Below are 23,970 nucleotides of genomic sequence, written 5' to 3' on the forward strand. Positions count from 1 at the left end.
TTTGCCAAGTGAGAGTGTGGTGACACTGTGGCCTCACATGCACTTCCTGACTCTCCCTGCACCGGATCCCTTTTCCTCCCACAGGTGGTGGGCTCCTCCATGCCACTCATTGGTGATCACCAGGATGAAGACAAGCAGCTCATAGTGGAACTCGTGGTCAACAAGATGGCTCAGGCTCTGCCTCGGCAGCGGCAGCGGGATGCCTCCCCTGGCAGGGCCTCCCACAGCCAGGTCAGGTCCTTGGCATTGAGCTAGTGGGAAGGAGGCCAGCCCTTGATCAAGCTGGTACCATTAAGGAGGTATCAGTAGAGGAGTAGTGTCACTTTTATGTACATGTGGCCTTGATAAATTGCTACTACCTTGCTGTCCTTAAGAGTCTCCTGACCACATATGGGGTGAGGGGCCTCACAGCCCCACCGCATCCCCTCAGCTGGCCACAAATGGAGCAACACCCAGCACACAGGGAATCCATGTCATTTTGATTGGCTATTGCTCCCACTGGCTGGTAACTATTTTTAATCTCTCCTGTTCCACTCCTCGGCCACAGACTCCATCCCCAGGAGCCCTGCCTTTGGGACGCCAGACCTCCCAGCAGCCTGCAGGACCTCCTGCTCAGCAACGACCCCCACCCCAGGGTAAGTGAGGGAAAGTCTCCTGGGTTCCTACCATCCTAAGCATTCTCACCTCTCTAGCTCACTCACTCTCACTTTGCTGTTCTCTTTTTCTGTTCCTAGGAGGCCCTCCACAGCCAGGCCCAGGACCTCAGCGTCAGGGACCTCCACTGCAGCAGCGCCCACCCCCACAGGGCCAGCAGCATCTTTCTGGCCTTGGACCCCCAGCTGGCAGCCCTCTGCCCCAGCGCCTACCAAGTCCCACAGCCGCACCTCAGCAATCCGCATCTCAGGCCACACCGATGACCCAGGGTCAAGGCCGCCAGTCCCGGCCAGTGGCAGGAGGCCCTGGAGCACCTCCAGCCACCCGCCCACCAGCCTCCCCATCTCCACAGCGTCAGGCGGGGGCCCCACAGGCTACCCGTCAGGCATCTATCTCTGGTCCAGTGCCAACAAAGGGCTCAGGAGCCCCACCCGGAGGGCAGCAGCGCCAGGGCCCTCCGCAGAAACCCCCAGGCCCCACTGGTCCCACTCGTCAGGCCAGCCAGGCAGGTCCCGGACCTCGCACCGGGCCACCCACCACGCAGCAGCCCCGGCCCAGCGGCCCAGGTCCTGCTGGACGTCCCACCAAACCACAGCTGGCCCAGAAACCCAGCCAGGATGTGCCACCACCCATCACCGCCGCTGCCGGGGGACCCCCGCACCCCCAGCTCAAGTAAGGGGACCTCTATAGCAGCCTTGGCTGCTCACAGAGGGCGCTGGCCCCAGTAAGTCATCCCCAGATCCCAAGGAAAACCAGGTTTCATTTGCCTGAGAACTCTTGCCAGACTGGGCCACCCCTCACCCCACCCCCATCCCCACGCGCGCACATATATTTGTCTCAATCCCAGCAGTTGAGGGAAGAATTCCAACATCACTTCCAGTTCAGGTTCCTCCCCACAGGCCCTGGGAAAGTCCCCATTCCAGGCCTTTGGCCCATCCCAGTAGCCTGACTGACCCACTTCCAGTACCTCCTGGCCCAGCTGATCTCCCAGTATCACCCTCCTCCCAACCATCCCTGAATTCCCTCAGGCCGATTTGTAGCCTTCCATCATTTCACTCTTTCCAGCATTTCCTCAAACTTTTTTTCCTAATAGAAGCTCCTTTCTGGTCCATTCCCAAATCCTTCTGACTTCAAATTCTCCCACATCAGCCTTACCACCCTTTCTGCTTCTTTTGGTCCATTCTATCCCCCTAGCCCTTGGCTCAAAAGTTTTCCCTGCCCCACGCATTTGCTCCACCTCAGACTGGCTTGCCCCCTACCCACCTGTCCTTGGCCCAGGCCCCTCCTAGACTCCTTACCTTTTGACTAGCAACTTCTCTCTCGTCCTTCATATCAAACTAGCCTAGAATTGGACTCTTCCCATTAAACCCACACCACTTTACCTTGTTCCCAAGTCCATCCCAGCTCCCTGGCCCCAGCTTCACCTGCTCCTAAAGTTCTCCCATCCTTGAGAATCCATCAGGATCCAGGTCCATGCTTGGGGGTGGGAAGGTCACAGGCACAGCCCCAGGATCAGAGGGGCAGGGCTGGGGCTGGGCCTGGGGTAACATTGTGTTTCTCTCCCTTCCTCTCCTTCCTCTTCCCCCCTTCCTCCCATGCCTCCACCTTGTCTCTCTCTAGCAAATCCCAGTCTCTGACCAATGCCTTCAACCTTCCAGAGCCAGCCCCGCCCAGGCCCAGCCTTAGCCAGGACGAGGTGAAAGCTGAGACCATCCGCAGCCTGAGGAAATCTTTCGCCAGCCTCTTCTCCGACTGACACCCCACTCTGAGAACCCCTAAATCCCTAGACAACCCTCTCTGGGTCCTGAGTCCATTTCTCACTTTTGGAATCTCCAAATCCCTCAAGAACCCCTCTTCTGGTTCTCCAACATCCCACTTCTCATTCCTCAAGATGCCGGTATCCCTTGAGAAACCTGGTCCTAAATGCAGTTCTCACATTTGGGAATCCCCAAGTCCATTTAGAATCCTGTTCCTGGTCACTTCCAGATCTGTTTTAAAATCTCCAAATTCCTTAAGACCTATATTTCTGGTACCCCTAAAGGTGATTTCCTCCCTGGAAGTCCCTCAATACCAGAACACCATTTCTGGCCTAATCCATCGAATCCTCTCCTGAAGCCCCGAAATTCCTGGAAAACCCTAGTCTACTCTTGGTCCTGAATCTCTCCGGCATGCCTTGCTCATAATCAAAAGTTTCCAATTCCTCAAGAAGCCCATACCCTTAACCTCCTTCCATAGATCAACTCTCTGGAGATCCACATCTTCAAATGCCACCTACCATCCATCACCCAGTCAGCCCCTCAAGGACTTCCCTTCACCAGTTCCCCTCAACTCCATACAACACACTGGAAGTTCCTTCCATTTCTAGGACCCCTCAGTTCCCTCCTCCAGAAACCCCCTCCCCAATTTCCTGCCTCTGAAGCTGTCTTTAAATATGCAAACTCCACCCATCCTCTCAGAACCCTTTGCACAAGGAAGGCCAGTCAGTGGTCTCCCACTCCCCCACCTTTGCCAATGTCTGTGTCTGTGACTGACTTGGCCTCCTCTTGTGCCATGCTTGGCGTATGTGGTCCTCGTTCGTGCCGCCTGTGGTAATGCGTACAGTGGCGCTGTTTGTGTGGTCCGCACTTTCCTCCAACCTCCACTCCTTGCCTGGACTTGCCCCACCCCTCAGCGGCTCTGAACCCCAAGAGAAGAGTCGGGAAGCAAAATAAACAAGCAAAGGCCCAGCAGAATTCTGTGCTTCTTGGTAAAGAGAATCCTTGAATAGTGGGGGAGACAAAGGGAAACTTCCAAATCCATATGGGGTGCTGGGAACCCCAAAATCCAGTGAAGACACATCAGGCAAAAACTTTAGAAAGAGGTTCTGAGCAGAATCCTTGCCATGAATCCCAGCCATTGGAGATGAAACAGTTCTCCAAATTAGAAATATCCCCAAAGCCAAGAGGAAACCAAATTACGGAAGAAGCCAGGGATCTCAGTCTTTGGGGGTTTCCCCAAATTTCCCAGGGTGTGGGATAGGGAATCCTGAGGCAGTATCAAGGCAGAGGCAGAACAATGACTGGCTGATAAGAAGGGGTGCCTTGGCATAGCAGGCTGAAATTGACTCCCTGGTGGCTGGGAGTGGCGCCTAAGGCACAAGGCGGGCTGCGCTGAGAAGGCAGGCAGGCAACTCATCAGCCTGGGTGCGGTGCAAGGAGGGTTCGGAGGCACTCCGCTCAATCTTGGGGAGTGACCGCTGCAGTAGCTCGATCGTGGCCAGGATCTGGGAGCAGGTGAAGATGAGGAGGGGTGTCCAGAGTACCAGAGACACCCCCAACCCCCCTACAACCCCCAACCTTCAACATGGTTCACATTCACATCTGTCTCTATCTCTGTATCCTCCTCTATCTCACAGTGCATCTCCCCAAGGCATCCAGCCCTCCTACCCAGCCCACCTGGGGAAATAGGGGCCGCTCCTCCCGCTGGAACTTGAGGCAGTCAGACAGCAGGCGCCTCATGGCCTTGGGGCAATTACTGAAGATTTTGCTGAGGTCCGGAGACAGATAGCCACGGCCCACCATAAAGATGATCTGATGTGGGGGGAATGGGTTGATTTGGGGTTTGGACTGGGAGGCCCAGGGAACTATGAATCTCAAGAGATATGGGAAGTTAATTTTTGGAGGGCCCAGAGGAGTCTGGGTCCCTGAGGACTTGGGAGGGTTTTTCTGCAGCTGGAATAGAGTGATTTAAATTCAGGGTGTCAAAGAGTGTAAGTGTGTATGGCCCAGAACAACAAGAGTCCAGAGTGTATAGGGGCTTAAGAGCCTGTAAAATAGTGAAACTCAGGGAAATGCAGAGCATTACTTCTTGGGGAAACTTCCATTTCTGTAAGGATCTGACGTATAAATGACTGTAAGTCTGTATAGACTGTGAAGTACTCAAGGCTCAAATACTTGGTACCTGGAGCCTAGAGAATCCTGGTATCTAAGAACATGGAAAGTTCTAGACCTTGAATTTGGAGAACTGTGAGAATCCAAGACCTAGAGTGTTAAGGATGCTAGGACCCCAAACCCTGGGTGACTATGGGTATTTGAGAAGCACTAAAGGATTGAGTATTGGGCACTTGGGGTATTTTGGGCATCCATAGCAGGAGACTGTAAATACTGAAGGGTTCAGAGGGCTTCTGGATGTTTGGGAGTCTAGGGGCATTCTGAATATGGGGAGTCAAAGGAATCTGGATTTTAAGGGTTATGGCTCAGGAGTCTGTGGATGTAATGGGAGTTAATATGAGACATCTAGGAGACAGGGTAATAGACAGATAGATAATCCTAGGCTTGGGGGGAAGTTATTAACATTACCAGTCTGTACAAAGAAGGGGACCTGGAGGGTGAAGCCCTAAGAACTGTGGCTAAGTTGGGCTCACCTGGTCACGGCTGCCGATGTGGCTATAGGGCAATGAGCCGGTCATAAGCTCATACAGCACAACCCCATAGGCATACACATCCGACTGGAAACTGTAGGGGTTCGGGTCCTGCATACGGATCACCTCAGCTGCCTTCAGTAGGCCAGATGGGGAGGGGAACCATGAGAGTCAAAAAATAGCTGGCCCACAGTACTAGATCCTACTAGTCACACTGAGGACAACTCAGAGCTACCCACATGAGGTGAAACATGGGCAGTCCAGATACCCACACCTGGCACAAGCATCCCCACTTTGCCCCACATGTCCCAACCTAGGAGAAGCCCACATCTCTCATTGCTTCCCAGCTAGCCTGGCCCAACTTACCATCCATAACACAGACCCTGAGGGCTGCTCTAAGGGCTGGGCCCCACTCCACCGTGTCTTCACCGTGGCCAGGCCGAAGTCACCAATCTTGACTGTGAGCCCCTCATGTAGGAAGATATCCAGCAAGGTCAAGGGCCATTACAGGGAATCCCAATAGCTATGCCTCTCACCCTGACTGGGAGGTTCTCAGAATCCCTGGGCTGGTGAGTCATGTCTCTAACAAGAAGCCATCCCATTTCATACTAACTATCCACAATTAATGGGACCCCACTTGGTCCCATTGTGACTCAAGACCAAGAATTCCCTTGGACAACACCTAAAGTTGTCATGCCTGGGACACTGAACATGAGCTCCCTATAAATGTCCTCTACAACTGCTACATCTCATATCCTGACCAGAGTACCCAACAGTATATGAACCAAGCATCTCCTAAACAAAGGTCCTTCATTTAAAGGCCCTTCACCAGCCATAAGCTCTGCTACCTGGCAAGAAACCTTGGGATACAAGACCTTCCCTTTTAATCTCCAGAAACTTACTCTAATAACCATCCCTCTAAGCTATCAACCTGATTAATACCCTCCCCAATCCCAGCCAGGACAGGTAGATACTGTTGGACTTGAGATCTCGGTGGATGATGTTCTTGGCGTGGAGGTAGCTGTGGAGATGGAAGTGGGTAGTGAATTGGCTGGTGACTATTTCATCTCTCCCTCCCTCCTCCCCATCTCTCTTAAGATGTGAGGCTCACTCCATGCCCTGGGCAGTCTGCCGGGCCACATCAATGAGCTGGACCATGTCAAAGCGCGTGTCAGCCACATGTAGGTGGTGGTATAGGCTGGAACCCTCACACCATTGTGTGATGATAGCAAACCCTGGCCGGGTCATGAAACCCATGAACAGCAAAATGTTGACATGTCGTGTCTTCCTGTAGGCAGGGAGGATAGGTTGGGGGAGGGGTCAGGAAATAGAACAAGTGTCATGTATTTACTCAGCAACAGGAAAAGCAATGTCAGCTACCTTCTCTGTCATTCATTTCACCTTGTCTTTAAGGGTTCTCAAGGCCAGAATGTTGTCAGATTCCAATCTGTGAGACTTGGTGGGCTGATTCTCTATGGGGGGGCTGGGAGAAGGTGGATGTCCTGACCTTCCTCAACAAAACTCTATTTTATTTTATTATTTTCATCTGGTTTTAAAACAAGGTCTCATGCTGAATACCAAGCTAGCCTGGAGCTCACTAAGTAGCCTGGGCATGCCTCAAACTCTCAGCGATACTCCTACCCCAACCTCACAAGCACTGGGATCATAGGCATGAGCCACTACACTCAGCAGTGGCTATTTTACAGATGACAAAATGGGAAGCCAACCTTCTTTATCGATACTGATAAACACAGGGTCAAGACATGGAGGCATGTGTGACATGGGAGGATGATAGTCTATTAATCACTGTGAGAGGCTTCGAGGTAAAGAATCTGTAGTCTGGAACCATGTTATAACCCAAGTTCAGTTCCAACATTCACCAGTTACTCATCGTACAACCTTGGAGAGGACCTCTAACCTCTTTAGTCCTTGTGTTCCCAAAGTATACAACTGTTATCATTACAGTAGCCGCTTTATAAGGATGTCACAAAGGGTGAGAAAACGACCCTTAAAACTGAGCTGAACAAACAGTAAACACTCTAAAAACTCCAGTCTGTTTCTGGGTACCTGGGTCTACCTCACATAAGCTGTCATGCACAAATCCTTTTGCCACATATTCTTTTATATAAGTATTAACCATAGTTAGAATACACAAATACAGACAACAGGGATGATACTTAGATCACAGAAAACAACAGAGCACCAGGACATCCCTTCTTGTTTTGGTACCTGAGATAGAACACAGAGCCCTTCATATGCTAAGCACAGGCTCTACCACTGAATTCTGCACAAAAGGATTGTTTTTGGTTTTTGAAACATGGTTTCATGTATCTCAGGCTGGCTTCAAATTCTTGATTCTCATGCCTCAACCTAGTAAGTGCTAGGAGCATGGTCATGTACTACCACACAAAAATATACAACTAAACAAATGTAAAAACAAAACAAAAACAAAAACTTTTTTTGAGACAAGGCTTCGCCACATACCCCCAGACTGTTTGAACATTCTGTGTATTTGTGTATATGCAGGTACATATGGATATGTTAGTGCACATGTATGCACATGCATGTTGAGGCCAGAGGTCAACCTAGGGTGTCATTTTCAGGATCTGTTCACTTGGTTTACTTATTTTATCACCTTGTTTTATGAGGCAGAGATTTTTCACTGGACTGGCTTGCCAATTAGTCTAGACTGGCTGGCTGATGAGCCCCTGGGATCCCCCTATCTCTGCTTCTCTATTGCTGAGACTGTAAGCCTGTGCTGCCATACCCAACTTTTTACGTGTGTGCTAGAGATCAAACTCAGGTCTTCATGCTTACATAGTAAGTACTGTACTGAGTTACCACCCCAGTTCAGGTCTCAAATTGTTGATACTCCTGCTTCAGCCTCCCAAGTGTTGAGATTACAGGCATGTGCTATCATGCCCAGCTCAACATGGGGATGTGTGTGTGTGTGTGTGTGTGTGTGTGTGTGTGTGTGTGTGTGTGTAAAGTATTCATGTACATGTGCATCTGCTCACACACATAGAGGCCAGAGGTCAATGTCAGGTATATTCCTCAATCGCTCTCCACATTTTTTGTATGTGGCATACATACATGATTCACCTGTGCATGTGCATGGGTGTAGAGGACAGAGGTTGATTTGGGGTATCTCCCTTGATTGCTCTCCACCTCATTTTTTGAGACAGGATCTCTCACTAAACTTAGACCTCAGCAATTGGCTAGACTAGCTGGCTGGCAAGCCCTAGTGATCCCCTCTAGTATCTGCCTTCCCAGTACTAGGATTATAGGTGTACACCACTGTACCCAGCTTTTTATTTTTTAAGTGGGTGCTTGGAATCCAAACTCAAGTGCTTACATGGCAAGCACTTTACTGTCTGAGCCATCTCCCCAGCCCAATACAGATATTCCTTTTTTTGTGTCTGTATCTGTGTACAGAGAGCATGTTTGTCACAGTGTGCATGTAGAGACCAGAGGACAACTTCTAAGAGTCAGTTCTCTCCTTCCACCTTATAGGTCCCAGGGACTGAACTCTGGTTGTCAAGCTTGGTCCTGAGTCACCTCACCAGCCCAAAGGTTCTTAATAATGATAAGCCAGCGGATAAAACATAGAGTGCAAATTATTGCATATTCAAATCATCAAAATTTACAGAGATGAGATGAGAATAAAAGTTTTCTTATTGTGGCATCCATTTATGTCCATTTGATAGAGGGGGAAAGCCCATATAGGCATCCTCAGGATTGTCAGAAATCACATATTCATGATGTCAAGAAGTACAGCTAAGTGGTAGAACATATGTTTAGTATGGGTGAAGCTCTGGGTCACACACACACACACACACACACACACACACACACACACACACATAAACTATACAGTCTTGCTTATATAAAATTGAGGCACATAGTACTATGCTACATAATAACTATAGTGGCTAAAAGGGTGCCACCCTGGGTTTCTCAGTGTGAATAAATTAATACAGTGTTGGTTATCTCTTAATTACAGCATTTATAATAACTAAACAGTTGGATTATGAATATGATTATAATTAGCAATATTGTCCTTTCTATCAAAGCATTATTATAATTAACAAGCCCACAACACAATAAAGTAACTACAGGAATGATTCAGCAAAAAGAAAGGAAGGACATGAGCACTCCTGGAGCTAAGATTACATAAAATCTTCTTCATGTATTAATGACCATGGGAATGGCCTATGGCCAGACCAAGTTCATAGACAGCAAATAACAATGTTAATCCAAAGAAACATCATCATCACCAGAGGGGAAAGGGACATCTCTTAGAGACAAACCAAGTCTAATTATGCTTCCAACATGACATAAATGTAGCAGACACCCAAAAAGTACCCAAACATGGCTTTTCCCCAAAGAAACACTAAACACTGCCTGCCACCATCCCATCCCACGTACACACATACCAACCTCACCTGAGCACTTGCATCTCATTCTTGAAGGCCTGGGCCTGTTCAGCAGTAGGTTGGGCTACCTTGAGCACTTTCACAGCTACGTCGCCATGCCAACGCCCCCGAAACACAGTGCCAAAAGAGCCTGTCCCGATCCTCTTCAACAGCTGTACCTCACTAGGTGGCACCTCCCAGTAATAGCCTGAGTCCCGGTACCCCAGGTTCTTCTGTGGGCCAGATGGGTAGCATCAGAGGGGCCTACCCATAACCCTCAGTCATGGCACTTAGCCTGTGGTGGCCCCCAAGGATTTCCTATGGCATACCACTTTTTTCTTTTCATCTGCCAAGGACTTCCGCTCTCGCTGCTCTGAAGGTGACTTGGAATGTGGGGACTTCCTCCCTGAGGACACACTAGCTGGGCTAGGGCTACCCCTGGGGGCTCCATCACCACTTCTACCAGCAGCTGTGGTTGTACAGAATATTATGAGTGAAGGCAAGCGGGATGGTGGGGCAGAAAGAGCTCAGGGTGCAGGCAAGGGGGTAGGGAGTTCTCTCACCATCGGTGCTGAAGCTCTGAGCAGTGAACTGGAAGGAAGTGGGAGCAGTAGTCAAAGTGAGGATGTGGCAACAGTAATGGCTCAGAGCAATGCTCTGTTGCTCCCCACCATTGCCTCCTTAGCACCCACCTGCATGAGGCTGGAATCCATGGGAGCTGTGGTGCTGACCATGTGGACATTAGGAGTAGATGTGGAGCGGATGCGCTGCAGTGGGGGGTTGGCAGGGACAGGGAAGGAGAAGTGCTCCAGGTCACGGGGCTGGGTGCAGGGGCTGATAGAGAAAAAGCTGTGAAATCGATGCAAAAGGAAGCAGAAAGCAAAGAAAGCCCAACCCCACCACCCTGAATGTGCATTTAGCTCATACATAGTACATACATGTCTATTGGTCATACCAGTAATCATCTGTTCAAGAAACATTTACTGAGTGCCTCCTGTGTGCCAGATTCCACTCTAAACTGAGAAGATCAAACTGTGGATACCATAAATAAGAAGCCCTTGCCCTTGTAGGGTTATTCTAGCAGAGGTAAAAAAGAAAAATCAATATATAATATAATATGCCTGTTAGTGATAGACACAAAAAGGAAAAACAAAATAAAGAGGTAGAAAGTGTCCCTGGGGGAGTCAGGAGTGGGTTCTCAGAAAGGGTGACATTGGAGAAAAGGTCTAAAGGAGGGACAATGAAGGACAAAGATAGTTGGAGAAAGGGTAAGATACGATTTTTTTTATTACATATCATCATAATGACATGTATCTTTCAAATACGTTATTTATTTTATAATAATATACATTACCTATATTAAAATGGCAATGTTTTAAATATACATATTATCATATTATGTAATGCATATTATACATATAATATAAAGATTCTACATATTATCATGTTACAAAAAATTTTTTTGCTGTTTTGAGACAGTCTCATGTAGCTCAGGCTGGCCTTGAACTTGCTAATTAGTGGAGGATGGCCTTGATCCTCTTGTCTCTACATCCCACGAATTACCATACCTTACACAAAAACATTTTTCTGTTCCTTTCACCATCCTGAGATTAAATTCACGGGTAATCAACACACATACACTTATGACTACAAATAATGATAATATATTAACCTTACTTTTTATATATGGTATCATTATATCAAACATAAGAAAAATTTAAAAAACAGTACTTTCTGATACAATAATATGTATTTCAAAGACAAGAGACTTGAGTGTGGTTATACTGGAAGAAATAAACTAGTATATATATATATATATATTTATATATATATATATATATATATATATACACAATTAATAAGAATTGTTATTTACTCTGTACCAGACCCTGCTCTAAGCATCGCATATCTCAACTCTCAATCCTCTTCAGAACCCACTGTGGTGAAGTATCATCCCCTCTTCCCAGATGAAAAAACTGAAACCCAGTGTGACTGGGTGCCTTACCAACAGTCCCACAGTTCCATGACTTGGAGGTGCTCAATAAGCATTTATGAAGTAAACAAATGTATAAAAGTATGATCTATCAGGGTCCTCTGATCATTTTCTCACTGGCCTCCAGCCTTTCACGTAAGACATCCCTACCTGGGACCCTGGGGGGTTAGCAGCTCATTCACAGAGAGATTTGAGGGAACCTCCTGCTGCCTGGAGCCTCCAGACAAATCCTGGATGCTGTGGTAGAACCTTAAGGACATAAAGGTGTAAAACAAGAAGGCTGTGAGTATAGGTCAGCTGTCTGTAAGCTCTTGTACCTGGGCTTCTGTCCTCCCCATCCCTCAAGCCACCCCAGGCTAGGCTCACTGTCGGCGGTTGGTACTCATGTCAACGCAGACTGTGGGGACCTTGGAGGAACAATGCTGGTGGAACTTGTAGCCACAGGTTTGGCAGCGGAAACCATGGAACAGAAACTTAAGGCAGAAGTCACAGAAGGCCAAGCTGAAGAATGTCTTCCGTACCTGCAGCCACAAAGCAGGGAAAGTTCAGGCCTGACTGAGGGCCCTCCTTGTCAACACCGTGGCCTCCCCCATCACCCCTGTTGCACTTACAAAATTGTGCATGGTCAGTGGCACATCTTCTAGTACCTCCACAATGAGCTCTTCACCATCCAGGGGTGCAATGGCTGTGTCCCAGGCAGTGACTGTCTTTCTTCTGCAAGGAGTACGGGAGAGAATGAATAGGATGGTAGACTAGGTGGAGACAGGAAAGTTCCAAAAGTTCCTCTCAGCCCCATCCATAAACTACTCTCTGGCATGTCTAATTCTTACTAAGCTATTCACTACTGGGCTGGAGAGATGGCTCAGAAGTTAAGAGTACTTGCTGCTCTTGCAGAGGACCTGGGTTCAGTTCCCCACTCACATGGCAGCTCACAATCTCCAGTTCTGGGGGATCTAGAACCTTCTAGTCTTCATAGACATCAAAAATACACACAGTGCACATACACACATGCAGTCAAAACACTCACACACATAAACAAGGTAAAATTTCAAAAGAAGAAATGTCACTATTCTCACTCCCACTTTATAGATGAGGAAAAAGGCTCAAGGAATGAACTACATCCAGAAAGTTAAGGAACCAAAGAACACAGAAATAAAAAGAAGGCCCATGAAGACCAACTCCACAGTACATGGGGAAAATGAGAAAAGAAAGGGCTGATGAGTTCAAGAAATTGTGAAAAAAACAAAACAGATGAACTCTGTAAGGAGACAGAGTGAGGAATTGGGGGCTGAGTAGATAATGAGTTGCAGACCTTCCAGGTCAACGAATGAATGAAGTGAAACAAAAGATGTTACCTCAACTGGTGGAAGACTCCAATACAGAGAAGGATTAAGATGACACTGAAGAAGGGAGGTGTGTGGGGACCCAATGGATGGCATAGGGTTTCCATACTTACCCTTTGATGAGTCTGTAGACCACGCAGCAATCCTGATTGAGACCCCGCACCTTGAGGGCCTTGTCCAAAGAGTCATAGACACTCATGCCATCCCGGACAGTCACCTACGTGTGTATGTGTACACAGGTTAGGGTCTTCAATACCCAGTAAGTGCCCTAGCCAATTATTCTATTCCTCTGCAGTGGCTATTCCCTACCCCTTGTCACCCTTCTGATCCCAGACTTACAATTGGGACCATCTGGAACCCATGCCAGTTTTGTCTCGGTGACTCACCACTGTGCGTTGCTTGTTAGGCAGGTACACTTTGACAGTGCCAACTGCCCGAGATGGCTCAGCCCCACTAGCAGGAGGGCCTCGTGGTGGTTCCATGGAACCTGCTTTTGTCAAGATGGGCTGAGGTAGGACTGGGCAGGTGCCATAGGACTCCTAGGAGAGGGCAAAGTAAAAATTCAGAGGTCTAGTAATGATAGCTTGAAAGCAGAGTAACAAAGGACAAATAAAATTCCATCTCCAAGCTCCCATTGCTCCCTGCAGCCCAATTTTCATGAAACAGCCCAATAATGCTAACACCTAATGCTTACCCTTCTCTGCTCAGAATCTGCTATTGCTTATCTCACAGCTGAGTGCCAAGATCTCAGGCTCACTGCAGTGAGGAGGCAGTGCACAACTGTCCTGGAGGGTACAGTACACAAAATTCTTCTGGTGACTAATGGGGAAGTCAGTATGTACTGCACTGGAGAACGAAGGTTCAGACACGTAATGGGAATGAACAGGCTGCCCTGACTTTCAATGAAGAGCGGAGTGATCAGATAGTATAGTGAAAAGAGTTACAGACAGGGAATGGAAAAATGGATGATCATCAAATCTTGTCTTTAGTTTGGAGGAAATGGAGACTGTACCATGATCCTAAAAGGCACTGTGAGTATCTCAGAGTACTGAGCTGTAAGGCTGATGGTAGCATTAAAGGCACTATCAGATAACTAATAGAGGTCACCAAACTCTGTGATAAATTCACAAAGGGTCACCAAACACTATGCTGAAGAGAGATGTAATAGAAGTTTAAAGACAGATGGATAATAGACCGAATTACACATTAAGCCAAATGCAAATGGCAATGATGGCTCACCAGAAAACACTGTTAAAAAGAAAGGGAAAAGAACACAATGGTATCCAGATGAGGAAAATGGAGGTAAGGTTGGGGGAAAAGGTCTCCAAAAACTCTCCCTGATAACTACCGAAGGGTCACAGAAAGATTACTTGTTGTAAACGCTCTGAGAAATCATGGAAGGAGGTTGAGGTGAACTAGGGATAATGAGGCTATCCTGTAGACATTTCCCTAAGAGGGGTAGAATATTAAGGACAATAAGGAACCATGGGAGAGAGCTGCATCTCCTGGACTTGGTGAGGAAATGTCATCAGACAGTTGGAGGGGTTTGAGTTCATCTTGGAATCTCGCACCCAAGCTCCAGACCCCAGACCCCAGACCCCATTTGGCGCTGTCTTGCCCTCCCGAAGGGCTTCAGGTCTGCGCAGGCGCACTGCCATTGGCAGCGGGTGAAACCACAGCAGCCTGTCCGCGGACTCAATCCACTCCCTCCGTAGATGATGGTCTCGCCCCGGGTCAAACCACTCCTTTGGTTCCGGGCGGGGGGTGTTGAGATTCAGACGGAAGCATCTTGGAGCTTAGCTTTCGGTCCGGACTTTCTGCCCGGGTCCGGCGGCAGCTCCGAAACCCAAACCCTACCGGGCCTGCCCTCACCTGTCACACCGCTACCACCACCACCGCCTCCATCTTGGGCCTGTCTTCTTGTTTCCTCTCACAGGCCGCCGCCACCGTCCCTCGGCTTTTTGCTATTGGCTCCCCAGGACTCAGCCCTTCATTCTTATTGGAGTAAAATCACGCCCGTCAAGACAGGACCAGCGGAATGTGGGTCGTGTTCCGGATTAGGAGGGGTGGCCCCAAATGGTAGTCTCTAGGGCAAATTCTCCTGGCCTGATTGGCGCGCAGGCGCAGTCAGGACGACAACTGCGTGTTAAGGACTTTAACCCTAAGAGTGCTGCAGAATAAAGAAGCTTGTCCTTTTTTGGTGTGAGTGTCGGGAAAACGACTCGATTTTAGTTTTGTATTTTCTGGTCATTTGGGCTGATCTTATGGGTTTAGTAATACGAGCAAGAGAAACCCTTAAATGCATTTTGGAGCCAGTGCTGTAAGCACATTTTGGATTTTCGTATGTCTTTAGTTTGACTATCCTTAAAAAGGAGTGGACTCAAACTAAATGATGTTCAGTATTTACCAGCTCTAGGAGACTGTAGTCATAAATTTTGATAAGTAGTAGAACTGTGCTGGAGGTCTGGCTGTAGGGAGGGAGACTTCCTCTAGGAAAGGGGTTGAGGAGGAATTTGAAAGACAGACCGCAGGTGGCTAGATGAAGAAGGGAGTGTGAGTCTGGAATGCAACACTGTGGCAGCCATTTGTGGACATACTTTAGGATAAATATAGTTTTTAAATTGACCTTTCCCTGGCATCACAATCAGAAAAGGGACACACACACACACACACACACACACACACACACACACACACACACACATTCTTTTTCTTGGAACATTTCCTTTAGAAAACATATTTTCTCTGTCCATTTGAGATATATGTAAATCTTTTTTAAAAGCCTAGTATGGTTCTAGTGATGTAGCTCAACAGTAGAATGAACCACAAAGCCCTGAGTTAAAGCCCTGAGTAAAATCCCCAGCACCCTTTTAAAAAAAAAATAGACTAGGTTGGTCTCTTGCCAGTTTTACAACCACAGAAAATTTTCCTTAAGGGCCTTGAAACTACCTCTTTCAAATGTAACAACATCCCATCTCCCTGATTGGTGGGAACTTCCTCTGTGTGTCCAGCTGGAAGTTGTTTCTTGCTTGTCAAAAGATATGAGTTTTCCTTTGGATAAAGTAACAGATGGCCACCGTGACTACTAGATGAATTTAGAAGGAACCCTGTGTCCCAAATGGTGCTGTCACGTTTTCTTACTTCAAAACAAGTAAGTGGTTATTTTGAGAACTTGTATGTAATGGGTTGAGTCTCTTGCTTCTATAAAAGGATAATACTTCTTTCTTTTAATTTCCTGCAAAAACATGACAAGAAATAATTTGAAAATTAAAAATCAGTTATGTAGCCCAGCAACATCATTTCTAAGTATTTACTCTAGAGAAATGAAAACATATACCCGAATGATATGCTGGTAAATGTTAACAACCAGCTTTGCAGGAAAAAAACAGCTGTAATTTGTAGTATTTGCCAGTTGTGGTATAAAGATTCCTACAGTGACTATTTCAAACTACCAATATGACATCACTGAACCAGAGTTAAGAGTAGCCCCAAATTGGCTGTGGTGACCCAATCACAGCATGCTACATATCCACACTAAAACTTGTGTGTAAATGTTCAGATTAGCTTTATTCATATTAGCAAAAATAAAAAATAAAACCAAAAAAAACTAGAAACAGCCTAGGTATCCAACAAAAAAATTGACCAAGAACTATGACAATGATCACATAATACAATGACACTCAGCAATCACAAAGAACTATAGAACAGCATAGATGAATCTCTTGGACCTAAGGTTAAGAGAAAGAAGCTAGACACAAAAGAGAAATACTATAGTATTCCATGGAATTCTAAGCCAGGCAAAACTAGTCTACAGTGAAAGAAATCAAGTCATCTTGGGGAAGAATAGAGAGGCTGTAACTATGGGGTGTGGGTGTGGTCTGTCCTTGTCAAAATTCAGGGTGGAATTTGGTTGCCAATGCAGGGATGCTGATAGGTGAGACCTTTCAGGGGGATTGATGTCTTTCTTGCAAGACTGGATTAGTTCTTGCAGCAGTGGATTAGTTCTTGCTCTTGAAAATGAGTTATTGGATGCTAGGGAGATGGCTCAAGTTGGCAAAGTGAGTGCTTCACAAGCATGAATGAACTACTAAGGTATTTCTCAAATAAAAATAAATTGATCATGGTGATCTGTGTTTGTAATCCCAGTGAGAAGGAGAGACAGCAAAATCCCTGGGACTAACTGCCAGCAGGTCTAGCAGAACCAGTGAGCTCCAGGCCAATGAAAAGGCTCTGTCTCAACAAACAAGGTAAAGTCTAGCAAAGATGGTTCAGTGGTTAAAGGTGCTTGTGTTGGAATGGGTGTGTTGGTGCAAGCCTTTTTAATTCCAGCACTCAGGAGGTAGAGGCAGGCAGATCTCTGTGAATTTGAGGCCAACTTGGTCTACATAGTGAGTTCTGGGGCAGCCAAGACTGTTACTCAGAGAAACCCTGTCTCGAAAAACCAAAACCAAGCCAAACCAAATCAACCAACCAACCAACCAAACAAACAAAAACGGTAATTTGCTGGGTGGTGGTGGTGTATGCCTTTAATCCCAGCACTTGGGAGGCAGAGGCAGGTGGATCTTTTGAGTTCGAGGCCAGCCTGGTCTACAGAGCAAGCTCCAGGAAAGGCGCAAAGCTACACAGAGAAACCCTGTCTCAAAAAACCAAAAAAAAAAAAAAAAAAAACAACAACAACAAACCCCCACCCCCCAAAAAAACACCTGAGTTTGATATCTAGAACCTACAAAAAGGTGGAAGGAAAAACTGACTCCACAAAGGTGTCTTCTGACTTCTACATATATACCACAGCACTTGTGCACCACTCCCCATCAGGCATACACAAAATAATAATAAACAGTGGATGGCACCTGAAGAAGGATACCAGATGTTAACATCTTGTTTTCATATACATGCACACATATGTACAGCTGAGCACTCATGAAAAGTTTACACATATAAAGGATAATATTGGATGTTTATATACATGTTTGTGTGGATATGTACACATGTGCATGCAAGTTCATGTGCATGTATGTGTAGAAGCCAGAGATTGGCCTGGGGTGTCTTTCTCAACCCATCTTCACTTTATTTTTTAGACAGGGTCTCTCACTGAACCTGGAGCTCACCTTTTTCGCTAGACTGCCTGACCAGTGAGCTTCAGGGTTCTGCCTACTTCTATCTTCTCAGCACTGGGATCACAGACATGCACTACTACACCTAGCTTTTACCCTCAGGTCCTCATGACTATACAGCAAGTATTTTACTGAGTCATTTCCCCAGGCCCCAGAATTAATTCTATAAAGTGCCTGACCCTCTTTGTCCTCTCTTCTTTTTAAAAAGTTTTTATTTCTTTTTTTAAAAAGTAATAGTATTTTCTTTTAATTGTATGTGTGTGTTGCTGTATATATGTGCACACAAGTACAGGTACCTAGGGAGGCCAGAAGAGGGCTTTTACCTGCAGGTCAGATCTTTGAGTTACAGACAGTTGTTAGCTGCCATGTGGGTGCTGGGATTTGAACCCAGATCCTTTGGGAGAGCAGTCAGTGCCCTTAACCACTGAGCCATCTTTCCAGCCTCTAAAAAGATTTTATTTCTTTTACCCCTCCTCTCTCTCTCTCTCTCTCTCTCTCTCTCTCTCTCTCTCTCTCTCTCTCTCTCTCTCTCTGTGCCACATGTGTGCAGGTGCCTGCAGAGGTTAGAAGATGGCATTGGATCCCCTGGAACTGGAATTCCAGGTGAGCCACCTGATATAGGTGCTGGGAGCCAAACTGGAAGAGCAGCAAGAACTCTGAACTGGTGAGCTGTCTCTCCAGCCTCCACTGTTCTCTTTTCTATACACTCTCTTTTCTTCTAACTTCCACTATGAAGCCCTTATCAGAAGCCAAGCAGATTCAGGTACAATTCTCTTAGACTTCCTAGCCTTCAGAACCATAAGCTCAAATTAGCCTCTTTTTAGACTAAGACAGGCATAAAGGAATTTTTGGAGACAATTGGGATGTTCTGTATGGATTTTTTCAAAACTTATTAAACCCTATACTGAAAATAGATATACATTTTGATGTATGTAAAATATATACCAATTAAAATGGATATAGAGCTAAGGTAGTAGTGTATTATTTGTCATATTGCAAGGCTTGAGGCTCAATCCCCAGTGCTGCCAAATATGTATGGCAAAAAAATGGCTCCAGACATAATCCTAAACATGTTAATTTCTTAGAATTATTATGGAATGAATTGTTTCTTTAGAGTTTTCTTTTCTGAAATTGAATTTATCTCCCAGTGCAGGCCCACTGCACTGTGATGTCATGAGCAGCTGCTGCTGGAACTCAGTGATAGGCTCTAAATGCTTTGGGAGAGGGAGGAGGGGATATGTTTTTAAGTTTGAATTCACTTAGATATGGTTTAACTTACTTTTAAAGATTTTATTTTTATTTCTGATCATGTGTATGTGCATGTGAATGCCCACAGAGGGCTGAAGGGCTTGGATTCACTGGAGTGCTGGGAATGGAACTTTGGTTCTATATAAGAACCGTACTTACTTTTAACCTGTGAGCATCTCTCCAGCCCCAGAACCTACCTTTTTTCCTTCCTTCCTTCCTTCCTTCCTTCCTTCCTTCCTTCCTTCCTCCCTCCCTCCCTCCCTCCCTCCCTCCTTCCCTCCCTCCCTCCCTCCTTCCCTCCCTCACTCATTCTTTTTTTGGAGACAGGGTTTCACTTTGTAGTTTAGATTGGCCTGGAACTCCCTATGTTAGCTGAGTCTGGCCTTGAAGTCATAATCCTCCTGCATCGTTCCCCTAAATTCGGGGATTATAGGTGTGTGGCACCATACTTAACTCAAAACTTTGGTTTATAGGCAGTATTTGAAGGTAAACTTCTGGCCCTGTTCCCCCAACATTTACAAAAGGACAAGGGAGGATGAGGCAGGAGGGTTGAATGTTTAAAGCAAACCGGGATCATGATGGGAGACCTGCTTTTAAAACAACAATCAGGGAGCATGGTGATACACACTTGTGATTCCAGTACTTGAGAGGTTAAAGCAAGCGAATCAGAAGTACAAGGCCAACCTTGGCTACATATCGACTTTGAGGCTAGGTTGAGCTACATTAGAACCTGTCTCAAAATATCAAAAACAAAACAATTTTTCCACCCTTTAACCTCAGGAGTAAAAATATAACATCCCTTCAAGCAATTCCAACTTTAGGGCCTGGGAGTTGGGGAAGGAAGAGGTGGGGTTGAAGAGTGGAACCTACCTCAAGGTCAATCCTTTCTCTCCTAGACTCACTCCAAATTCATCCCAACTAGCAAGACTTCAACCAAGAACTCCACAGTATCAGGTAAGATATGGGAGACTTTAAAATAATTTGAGTTTCTTCATCATCTTCATTGTCGTCATCATCACATTAAAACTCTTAGAAGAAGGGTGGTGGCGCACGCCTTTGATCCCAGCACTCAGGAGGCAGAGGCAGGCAGATCTCTGTGAGTTCAAGGCCAGCCTGGGCTACATAGTAAACTCTAGGACAGCCAGGGTTACATAGAGAGACCCTGTCAAAAATAAAAAACAGAAACACCTTAGAAGCATTGCATACAGTTGCAGCCCTCACTTAGAGGGGATTATGTCCAGATAAACCCATTGTAAATTGAAAATATAAGTTGAAAAATTAATTTCATACATTTTTAATAAAATGTAGAATATCTCATGTAATTTCTACAGTACTGTATATCACTGCAAGCTCTCCATTGTTTGCCCTCACAATGAGGGGGTCTGACACACAGTGGCAACCTGCACAAACAGGATTCGACTGTTTATTGCTGCCCTCAGGAAGGTTACAAGTTTCTACTGGCTATTTATAGTCTTTTACAACTTATTTTTATTATTTTTAATTACTATTTTTTTTTTTTAGTGTGTGTGTGTGTGTGTGTGTGTGTGTGTGTATGTGTGTGTTCACGAGAGAGAACGTGCGCAAGTGTGCACATGAGTGCAGGTGCCCTTAGGGGCCAAAGGCATTAGTTAGGTCCTTCTGGAGCTCAGATTATAGGAAGTTATTATGAGCCACCTGACCCTGCAAGAGTAGTACATTTGCTTAGCCACTGAACCATTTCTCCAGCCCTTGTTCATAGTTTTTTGTTTTGTTTTGTTTTTGTTTGTTTGTTTGGTACAGGGTTTCTCTGTGTGGTCCTGGCTGTGCTAGAACTGGCTCTGTAGACCAGGCTGGCCTCGAAGTCAGAGATCCACTTTCCTCTGCCTCCCGAGTGCTGAGATTGAAGGTGTGCACCACCACTGCCTGACTTATTCATAGTTTATATCCCCCACTGTCCTAAAGGTGGGGGAAAATCCTTAATTGAACCATCTAAATTGGAAAAATTAAAATCTGAAACCCAGGCATGATGGAAGAACTCATAAAACTGAATCAGGAGGATGAGCTAAAGGCCAGCCTGGACAACAGTCTCAATCTGATCTCAATCAATCAATTAATCATCAAATTTTAACTAACTGGTTGTGAGGGCTAATCTTGGCTGTCAACTTGACAACACCTGGCACCAACTAAAACTCAAGCAGCTGGGCATGCCTGTGAAGGATATTCTTTTTTTTTTTTTTGTAGGTTTATTTATTTATTATGCACACAGTGTTCCTCCTGCATATATGCCTGCAGGCCAGAAGAGTGCACCAGATCTCATTATAGATGGTTATGAGCCAACATGTGGTAGCTGGGAATTGAACTCAGGACCTCTGAAAGAGCAGTCAGTGCTCTTAACCTCTGAGCCACAGCCACCTCACCAACCCCAAAATATATTCTTGATTGGATTATTTGAGATGAGAAAACGAACCCTAAATCTGATTCACACCTTCTGGTGGCTTTTCATTAAAAAAAAGACATGGGAGGAAGTTTTTTTTTTTCTTTTTGCCTGCTTCCTTCTCACTGGCAAGTTCATATGTCTTGTTACTCCCCAAACAAACAAATACAAAATTGCCAACCATTTACAAGTGACTGAATTTAATCAGCATTTTTAAACTTTAATTTTTCCTTATTAAAGCCTTTTAAAGTAGTAATTTCAATTTTCTATCCTCATCTTCTAAATTGTTGAAAAACATACCATTAAGCCAACAAACAGGGTTCTTTTGTTTTAATTTTTAAGTTGTATGTTATATACACTCCTTTTTTGGTGTTTTGAGACAGAGTTTCTCTGTGCAGCCCCAGCTGCCCTGGAACTCACTGTGTAGATCAGGCTGGCCTCAAACTCAGAGATCTGCCTGCCTCTGTCTCCCCAGTGCTGGTATTAAAGGTGTGAGCCATCACCACCTAGCATACTCCTTCATATTTTAATAGCATTAAAGAAAAGTAGAGCAAAAATACATTACATTTCCAAACTCAGAATCAGATGAGTGGGAAAAATGTCATTCTATTTTCTCCCAGATATCTGTGTAAGATTTGGACATAAAGAAAATTTATGATATTCCTTTTCTTTCTCTTTCCTTCATTTTGTTTTGTGTTTTCTTTTCTAAGACAGAGTCTCATTCAGCCCAGGCTGGCCTTCAATTCCATATATAGTGGAAAATGACTTTGAACTCATGATACTATGGCCTCCACCTCACAAATGTTGAGACTATAGTTGTGTTCTACCATGTCCAGATCTCTGACCTTCCTTTCAGATAGTAGTTCACAGGACCTTTATTCTAGAGGGATCTCTGTACCTAGGAAGAGAGAGTTCTGCTTTTTCCTATTAATCTGTCTTTTACAGGGATGTCAGTCACAACTTTTTGTAAAGAACAGGAAGTAGAAGACTCTTTTTTCCACCATAGAAACAAATCTATAGCAAGTTTTACACTGGGCCTGATGCAGTAATTGTTAGCTATTCCTGTTGTCATTATCATCACCACTAATATGGTTCCTACTAGAGAACTTGGGACAGTTATCTCACCTGCAGGTGACCCTGCCTCCCATCATTCATTGCAAAGATGGGCATTAGCCTAGGTTCTTTTCTTTTAGTTTTTGGTGCCAGGGATTGTACACATGCTAGGCAAGCACTCTGTGGCTGAGCTATGGCCCCAGCCTTCTCACTGATCTTATTAGGGTATCAAAGAGAAGATATGCTATCCCTAAAGAAAGCAAAAATCTATGTCCCTTTCAGAATTTGCTGTTCAAGGACACTGATGGGATTACAAGGGATTAAATATCTGCTAAGAGCTGAGTGTGATGGTGCATGTCTTTAATCTCAGAGCTTGGGAGGCAGAGGCAGGTGGATCTCTGTGAGTTTGAGGCCAGCCTAGTCTATAGAGCGAGCTCCACAGCCAGGGTGGTTACACAGAGAAACCATGTCTCAAAATAAACAAACTAACAAACAAACAAACAAACAAATAAATATCTGTCAAGAATGCCAAATATACAGAGAGACCCTGTTATGGTGATATTTTAATTGTACTGAAATGTGATTTTATTTGTATATTAATAAATAAAGTTGCCTGGGAGTCAGAGCTAATAGCAAGCCATAGCAGAAGCTGGACGGTGGTGGTGCACGCCTTTAATCCCAGCACTTGGGAGGCAGAACTAGGCAGATCTCTGTGTGTTCAAGGATACAGCCAGCATGGAGACACACGCCTTTAATCTCAATACCAACCATAGAAGACCTGGAGGTCTGTACAGATGGGCAGTGACGAGGAGGTCATGTGGTTGGGTTTACAACCAATGAGAAGGCAGAGCAGAAAGTCTGTATAAAGACAGATACACAGGAAGTAGTGCACTTGCTGAGGAGTACAGCAACAGCAGTGAAGGGTAAGGTTTTTAGCTCTTAGCTATTACTCTGACCTCTTGGGCTTTCATCTCTGTATTGGCTCTGTGTTTCTTATTTAACAAGACTGTTACATCTACACCCTGTCTCAAAACAAACAAATAAATAAATATCTGTCACAAATCCGAAATGAAGGTTAGTTGCATTTCAGACAGTCCAGTCATTAGCAATCCTGGTGATTTTCAGGTATTCAACTTAGCCAGTATTTGTTAGCAATGTTGGTAATGGATGGACTTGTGCTTCTTTAAAATCATACACTGAAGCTCTAATCCCCAATGCATGATTTTGGATGGAATGAAATATTTAAAACTAATTAATTAATTAATTTGTTTTTTTCATTTTGTTTTGTTTTGTTTTGAGACAGGGTTTCTCTGTGTAGCCTTCGCTGTCCTGGAACTG

General features: G+C 45.5%; 2 protein-coding genes and 1 long non-coding RNA gene across 10 annotated transcripts in view; 2 read left to right on the plus strand and 1 right to left on the minus strand.

Annotated features, from left to right (window-relative positions):
* The window catches only part of Syn1 (synapsin I), a 46,465-nt gene extending 43,079 nt beyond the window's left edge, over window positions 1-3,386 (plus strand). Inside the window, exons 10-13 of one of the 2 annotated variants that reach the window (XM_052713635.1) lie at window positions 85-231; window positions 548-635; window positions 735-1,326; window positions 2,275-3,386. In XM_052713635.1, the coding sequence (XP_052569595.1) occupies window positions 85-231; window positions 548-635; window positions 735-1,326; window positions 2,275-2,410 (963 nt within the window). In that variant the 3' untranslated portion in view covers window positions 2,411-3,386. The remainder of the gene's footprint in view (window positions 1-84; window positions 232-547; window positions 636-734; window positions 1,327-2,274) is intronic. The other variant, XM_052714394.1, reaches the window with a different exon arrangement.
* Window positions 3,378-14,784, minus strand: Araf (A-Raf proto-oncogene, serine/threonine kinase). 5 transcript variants are annotated; one of them, XM_052717127.1, is made up of 17 exons: window positions 14,677-14,695; window positions 13,499-13,589; window positions 13,191-13,343; window positions 12,918-13,021; window positions 12,073-12,175; window positions 11,828-11,982; window positions 11,612-11,710; window positions 10,161-10,302; window positions 10,032-10,059; window positions 9,798-9,937; window positions 9,499-9,701; window positions 6,165-6,341; window positions 6,028-6,074; window positions 5,420-5,538; window positions 5,057-5,188; window positions 4,089-4,223; window positions 3,378-3,916 (listed from the first exon to the last, which is right to left on the minus strand). In XM_052717127.1, the coding sequence occupies exons 3-17, from the start codon at window positions 13,284-13,286 to the stop codon at window positions 3,782-3,784; spliced, it is 1,815 nt and encodes a 604-aa protein (XP_052573087.1). In that variant the 5' UTR covers window positions 13,287-13,343; window positions 13,499-13,589; window positions 14,677-14,695; the 3' UTR covers window positions 3,378-3,781. The 5 variants fall into 5 exon arrangements, with proteins under 5 accessions (XP_052573087.1, XP_052571391.1, XP_052572232.1 ...); XM_052715431.1 differs by lacking the exon at window positions 13,499-13,589 and having other exon boundaries at window positions 14,677-14,784; XM_052716272.1 differs by lacking the exon at window positions 14,677-14,695 and having other exon boundaries at window positions 13,499-14,651.
* A 112-nt stretch (window positions 14,785-14,896) lies between these two features.
* Window positions 14,897-23,970, plus strand: part of LOC128100601 (uncharacterized) — a 91,542-nt gene continuing 82,468 nt past the window's right edge. For 2 of the 3 annotated variants that reach the window (XR_008215029.1, XR_008214911.1), the window contains exons 1-4: window positions 15,013-15,955; window positions 16,951-17,051; window positions 18,469-18,582; window positions 20,063-20,120. This is a non-coding gene — a long non-coding RNA (uncharacterized LOC128100601). The other variant, XR_008214977.1, reaches the window with a different exon arrangement.

The sequence above is a fragment of the Peromyscus californicus genome, unplaced genomic scaffold, assembly GCF_007827085.1.
Source record: "Peromyscus californicus insignis strain IS unplaced genomic scaffold, ASM782708v3 Scaffold_10__1_contigs__length_136768540, whole genome shotgun sequence".
Lineage (NCBI taxonomy): Eukaryota > Metazoa > Chordata > Mammalia > Rodentia > Cricetidae > Peromyscus > Peromyscus californicus.

Coding starts and splice junctions, on each gene's coding strand:
- Araf (XM_052715431.1), bottom strand. CDS start 13,286: ATGGAACCACCACGAGGCCCTCCTGCTAGTGGGGCTGAGCCATCTCGG. Junction 10,303..11,611: donor CTAACCCCCCAGGGTCCCAG/GTAGGGATGTCT, acceptor TTTCTCTATCAG/CCCCTGCACCCAGCCCCGTG. Junction 10,060..10,160: donor TGGATTCCAGCCTCATGCAG/GTGGGTGCTAAG, acceptor ACTTCCTTCCAG/TTCACTGCTCAGAGCTTCAG.